At 39.8% G+C, this 6,970-nt stretch overlaps 1 protein-coding gene across 1 annotated transcript; it reads left to right on the top strand.

Annotated features, from left to right (window-relative positions):
• Positions 1-1,552: 1,552 nt before the first annotated feature.
• LOC149128572 (uncharacterized) lies at positions 1,553-6,680 on the top strand. Its single transcript, XM_089313772.1, has one exon. The coding sequence runs from the start codon at positions 5,436-5,438 to the stop codon at positions 6,216-6,218; it is 783 nt and encodes a 260-aa protein (XP_089169898.1). The 5' UTR covers positions 1,553-5,435; the 3' UTR covers positions 6,219-6,680.
• The last annotated feature ends 290 nt before the right edge of the window (positions 6,681-6,970 follow it).

The raw sequence follows: 6,970 nt of genomic DNA, 5'->3' as shown, positions 1-6,970 counted from the left end.
AACATAGATAATGCCGATTTCTTGGAGTAGTAACTTCATGGTAGAGTAAAAGTAGCCTGTATTTTTTTTAGAAATATTGTTTTACTGATGCAATATTTCAACATTATTTTTAAGTAAAATGATGTAATGAAGATTTGCAGTTACCATCACAAATTCCATTCTTTTCTTATATGAAATAAATTATCACTTATTTTTAATTTTTAATTTTTTTATTTTTAACAGATGCAGCACAGTTCATAGATAAAATTCTATGAATATAATCATATTTGCTCCCTTCCTGCCCTTCTCTGCCTCTCTTTCTTTCTTTGGCTTTTGAGATAATATATTTTTAATTTATATTGCAGTCAAACACTTAATGTTTCACCAAAGATATCAACAAATAGAAAACAGACTCTAGTTTAGTGGGTATATAGACAAGGACTAAAAACAGTAATCTGATGGAAAGAAGGCCATTTCACCATTATACAGTGAATTTTAAAGTAATTGCAAATAACTAAAACTAGAGTAGAACAACATTCTTAATCACTGGTTTGACAAAGGTATAAAACGAAGTTTGATAAAACTATATTCACAGCAATACTGATGCAGACATTTGATATTTGTCTTTCTATGTCCATCTGTATTGTATTTAACACTGACAATTTTGAAGATGTATGCATTTTTATGAACAAAATATTCTTATTTATTAAAGTTAGCTGAAGTTGTGTGAACATAAAGGTGTTAGTTAATTCTAATTTTTACATATGACATAGTAATTAATTTATATAAATGTCTATTTTTATTTAAGCTTTTCAAATACATAAATAAATCTTTATAAAGAAAAAGCATTTCTTAATACAAGCATAAGTTTACTTTTCAAAAGAGACACAAAGAGAAAGAAAAAAGGAAAGCTCTCTAAACAATGCTGGGAACACATGAGAATCCAGTAAGTTTTGTCTGTAACTTTCTCAATTATAAATTAATTTTATAACCTCATTTAAAGGCATAAATTATTAAATACACATAATATACACATATGTGCATACACAAAAAAATAATGCAGGCAGATGTGTACAGAGATATATGGCTTTTTTTCTTACAGGATTGACCAAATCATTTAATGACACAGGAAAATAAGAGCCCAAGAAAAAGATGGTTACATGTAGGGAGAGAATGACTTTATTTGGCAAAAAAGTTAAAAATTATGAACACACATACAAAAAATGGAAGATTATATACCAAAATCTCAACAGTTTTTACTCCTGTTCAGCAGTTAAATATTCTTCCCTTTGCGTTTGTACATTTTTTGAAACATTACTATTTATGAAACAAACAAACAAAAGCAAGTCCTCTTGAAGCAGTTATTAAGTGTCAGGAGGTCAGCAGTCAGATGTGAAACCCAGGGGATGTCCTTCCAGGGAGACAGTGGTCAAGCCAGGAGGCAGAACACAGTTCATTCTTCTCATGCTTAAAGGATATTTACCAGACTGTTTCCTCAATAGCTGGTGTTCTCAGTGTACTTAGATTTAATGGCACCATAAATGTTAACTTGCAGAGCTGTCATTTTATTCAGCCACTTCATTTCTGGGCATGTGGGGAGCCATTGCACCGCGCCCTAAAGATGGCGCCGGCTCCTTTCTCCCGGAAGGACTGGCGAGAAACAAACAACTCCTAATAAGGAGATGGCTGAGCTCCCTTCCGGCTTCCGCATTGCTGTACCTATCAATCCTTGCCACTTGGCTGCTTTTGATTGGTGTGCTGATGGCTATAAGAGGGATGGGAGAGGGAAGGAGGCGGAAGAAGAAGCTTGTTCAAGGTTCCTGAATAAACTGCTTGAAGAAGAGTTCGGGTCGTGTCTTCCTTGCTGGTCGAGGGACGCAACAACTGGTGGCCCGTACGGGGAACCATCTCAAACGCGAACTCAGAACTTCCTGCAGTCAGGGCAGCGCTGGTAAGTCCCCCAGGAAAATAAGGTAGGGATCCGCAATAAGAGTGGGAAGTCCTGCGACAATAGCGGGAGGATAGCTCTGCGATTAAAGCAGAGGAAGTTCTGTGACAAAAGCAGAAGGAGCTCTGACCCGTGGCCAGGGAAAGAGTAAAATTTTTGACGATGGGTAATTCACAGTCCCATCCAATTTTTCTGGCGCTGAATGCGCTGCTTTGAGAAAACGGTTTGAAACTTAAGCCTAGTACATTGCATAGGTTTTTACGTAACTGCGATACCATTGCACCCTGGTATGGGGTTTCGGGAAGCCTTACTATCCCTTCATGGGACAAACTAGGCAGGGATTTGGATTTTGCATTTGAACAGGGTAATCTCAAAAGGGGAGTGAGACCAATATGGAAGTTAGTGCGAGCATGCCTCGAGGATGAGCGGTGTAGTGAAGCTATTCTGAGCAGTCAAGCTGCCTTTGAGGAGCTTCAGGAAGAGCGCTCCGAGAGAGCTGCCAGTGAAAAAGGGAAAACTTTGAAGGAGAGTCAGAAAAGAACTAGGAAAAAACTGTACCCCGATCTTTCCGAGTTGCGCAGCCCCTCCTTAGTAAGTAGTACTAGTGCAGAAAGTAGCTCAGAAAGCAGCAGTGAGTCTGAAGAGTGTGGTGATAACAAAGAGTCTGGTATAAAGCAAGTACGGGAATTGAATCGGCAAATGAGGATTTCCAAAAATTACAGCCGCTGAGCCATTACCAGGTGCTCCAAATATATTTACGGATGGGTCAAAAACAGGCTGTGGGGTTTATATGGTAGAGGGTAATGACCCGGTATTTCATCAGTTTCAGCCAGGCTCACCTCAAGTTGTGGAATTAAAAATAGTTATTGAAGTCCTTAAGCAGTGCTCTTTTGCCTTTAACTTGTTGTCAGATTCCTTATATGTGGTGAACGCATTAAAGATATTGGAAACCGCAGGACCGATTAAACCTTCTAGCCCAATTGTATCCCTAATGTCAGGTGATTGCTCATTGTCTGGATGCATGGGCCGCCTGGGGGAGACCCCAGGTGCTAAAAACTGATAATGGCCCGGCCTATACATCTCAAACCTTTACCACCTTTTGCCAAAAAATGGAGGTTCAACTTGTCCATGGATTGCCATACAATCCTCAGGGCCAGGGCATAATTGAGCGAGCACACCGCACACTGAAAGAATATCTTTTAAAACAAAAAGGGGGACGCGACAGGCCAGGAGAAAGAGAGAGGAAAAATTCCACAGGTATCTTGACCTAGAGAAAAGTCTTAATTCGATAACCCTTTCCAACTTGATGGGTTTTTCTCTTTACAGTTAATAAAAACTTAAGCAATGGGCTCATACGCTGATAATCAATTCTTTTCTGTGCTGCTGTAGCTAACTTATCTAATGAGAGTTTTCATGTGTCTTGAAGGTTTCGCATTTTTCTATTGCCAGTATGAGTCTTGATTGGAAAAACTGCACCATGAAGCTGTTTACGTTATATCTTTAATGTTTGAGTGATTACCTAACTTTGATCAGATCTAGTCCACAGCCTTGGTTAAACGTACTAATTTTTGACTAAAATGGTTTGACTCTCTGATAGTTTAAATTCTAAACCGAGTCTTTCAACTTTGGGGCTTCCAGTTGGATCCCTGGAACTCTCAAAGGATGGGACTCTAAATTTGTTAAAGTAGCAGCTGTTTGAGTCAATTCAAATTATACAAAGTGTATTAAAATGTAGTAAATGATGTCAAATCTATGTTGTATTCATGTTTTTGCTTTTCAGCTAGGGTAGTCTTATAAAAATGAGAGTAAATTCTGTGTATACAAGCCTTTATGTTGTTAACTCAAGTAAGCCAATACAGATTGGTTCAGAAAATTGGGTTAATGCAAACGCCCTTTGGTTTACTTGCTCAGTTTTACATTTACATGTCTTTGATATGCTTTAAACTTGTTCCTCTTAAGGATGAAGATGTTTTCAAAGTTGTAAATATGCACTAGTGACTGTTGCTGCCCAAGTGGTGTTATCCTTATGTTACTTAAAAGCATGGAAATGTAATTTTGACTTTTAATTCAGATAATGGTGTGGTATTCATTAATATCTCAGTGTTTTAAGTTATCCAGGCGTCGGTGCTAAGTAAAATATGGAAAATGTATTATGTGTACTTTTAACATCTTAAATTTGATAAGAGAGACTTTTAAGTTTGCCAGCATGTATTCTCATAGGTTGTCCATACATGATAATTCAAGACTGTAAAAGTAACTACAGGTATAAAGTTTCAGAAGGTGTGAGCAAGTCATGAAAAGTTGTAAAAAGTTTACGATTTTAAAGCATTGTTTACAGAGTTTTCTATAAGTTAAATGTTAATGCCAAAATTACACTAACCTAAAGTTGAAGTCTGATCTTCTGTTATAACAATGGGATTTTTTAAAATGTGTACTAATGTTAGTAATTATCTGGAAATGGTCTCAATTGTAAATCTTAAAATCTGTTGTTGCAAAAACTGTAACGTCTCTTTTTAACACTACTGTCTGTTAAGTTATGATTGATAAAAAGTATTAAGTCTTAAAAAGTTATGTTAAATATTATTATGATCAGATCTGGTCTAAAAGTGTTAAAATCGCCCTGACTAAATGTTAAGGAATTCTATTTTGACCAGATACTCTAAGTTCTCTTGGCACCTTTAACAGACTTTCTGAAAATCAAAGTTCTAAATTCTCTGGACTTTTGGTATCTCCAGAGGGCCCCTGGAGATGTCAAAAGATATATCTCTCATCTTGCAGAGATAATAACCAATTGGGCTGTTTAGATTAAAAGTGGTGCCAAGATGTGAAATGATGCTAAACTTCAGTTATAAACGTGTTTCTTTCTAGCTGCTCCAGTCTCTGGCTCAGTAGCCAGATCCTTTAAAGAAAGACTGACAAAGTCTAAGAAGCATCCCATGGTCATGATTTGCATCACCTCAATGTCCAAACCTTAAGCTTTGGCAGATGGATGTTACCCATTTTTCTGAATTTGGTAAACTAAAATACATACATGTTTCTTTAGATACATGTTCAGGTTTTGTTTTTGCCACCCCGCAATGCAGCGAGGCTGCCAAACATCTCTCATTGCCTTCAGGCCTTTGCTGTTCTAGGAACCCCTATACAGATAAAAACTAATAATGGCCCAGCGTATACTTCCAACTCTTTTAAGCACTTCTGTACTAACTTCCACATCTCTCATCACCGGGATTCCTTATAATCCCCAGGGACAAGGTATTGTGGAACGAGCACACGCCACATTAAAAAATTATTTACAAAAAATAAAAAAGGGGGAATACGGGACCATGGCATATTCCCCACAAAAATGGCTATCACATGCTCTTTTCATTTTAAATTTTCTAATACTGGATAATCAAGGGAAAACTGCAGCTGATCGTCACTGGCATCCTGAAACCAAAAGACAACAAGTCTATGTGAAGTGGAAAGACCCTCTAACTGCTCAATGGTATGGACCTGACCCTGTTTTAATATGGGAACGTGGACATGTTTCTATATTCTCGATGGTTACCTGAGCGACTGGTGCGGCAAACAGACAATGTCACAAAGCAGCCCCTCGATCTTCATTATGATAATATTGCTGATTGGGATCGTTACTGCAGCCGTTATAACCGCCATTTCCATTGCAGCTGTGGGCGCTACAACAGCTGCTATAGCGCTCACAGGGACAGTTCAAACTGCTAATACCCTGAATAATTTGACGGCCTCTGTGGCTGCTGCTTTGGATACTCAGACATCCTTAAATGCACAAATAAAGGGAGGCTTGATGATTGTTAATCAACGTGTAGATTTGGTACAGGAGCAGGTGGATACTCTCTGGCAGCTTGCTCAGCTAGGATGTGAGTGGAAATTTTCAGGGTTGTGTGTGACCTCTGTTCAGTACGATAACATGACTCAGGCAGCAAATTACTCTAAACAGTTGTCTCAGATGCTCTTGCAGAATTGGTCCGCAGAATTTGACTACACCTTGAAGCAACTGTGCCTTGCCGTGGTCACCATCAACTCCACACGTGTGGATGTCTCCTTCGCATCTGGATTGTCATCCTGGATCCGCACAGCCGTCTCCAACCTGAAGGAGTGGGCGGGACTTGGAGCTTTGACGGGGTTGCTGTTTCTTGTTGTGTTATTTTGCCTGTGGTGTTTGTGCAGGATGAGGACAGCTCATCGGCGGGAATTGGCCATGATAGCTCAAGCCTTTTATGCCCTTGAGGCTGGACAATCGCCGCAAGCATGGCTGGCCTTCCTTGAATGCTAGGCATGGGTGCAGGGTGCGAGGCAAAGCACTGCAGAGAGAATGAGCCATTACGTTCTCTGGAAGGCAAGTCTGTCTGCATGTGGGTTGGCATCCCAGATCCCACCCCCGTGAAAAGGATGCTGTTCCAGGTGGATGCCTGGCAGTGGGGGACAGACCCCTACCTTCTCCTGTAATCCTTAGATGCCTGGTTCTAAAACAAAAAGGGGGAACTGTGGGGAGCCATTGCACCGCGCCCTAAAGATGGCGCCGGCTCCTTTCTCCCGGAAGGACTGGCGAGAAACAAACAACTCCTAATAAGGAGATGGCTGAGCTCCCTTCCGGCTTCCGCATTGCTGTACCTATCAATCCTTGCCACTTGGCTGCTTTTGATTGGTGTGCTGATGGCTATAAGAGGGATGGGAGAGGGAAGGAGGAGGAAGAAGAAGCTTGTTCAAGGTTCCTGAATAAACTGCTTGAAGAAGAGTTTGGGTCGTGTCTTCCTTGCTGGTCGAGGGACGCGACATGGGCATATATCCAAAGGAACTGAGATTAGGAACTCAAAGAGATATCTGCACACCCATGCTCATTGCAGCACAATTAATCACAGTAGCCAAGAAGCAGAAGCAACCTAATGTCTATTTAAAGATGAATGAATCAGGAAAAGGGTGACTCTTTTTGTTGCTGGGATTGAATTCTGCTGGCTCATTGCCAATGCCTGCCTCTCCAATTTGTGTACTGACCAAATTGATTTAGTGTTGAAATTAGTTTAATCA

This window comes from Oryctolagus cuniculus, chromosome 1 (genome assembly GCF_051225735.1).
Source record: "Oryctolagus cuniculus isolate XC-2025 breed Fujian yellow rabbit chromosome 1, ASM5122573v1, whole genome shotgun sequence".
NCBI lineage: Eukaryota > Metazoa > Chordata > Mammalia > Lagomorpha > Leporidae > Oryctolagus > Oryctolagus cuniculus.
The sequence above is the reverse complement of the archived record's forward strand: the minus strand, read 5'-3'. Positions and strand labels throughout refer to the sequence as shown.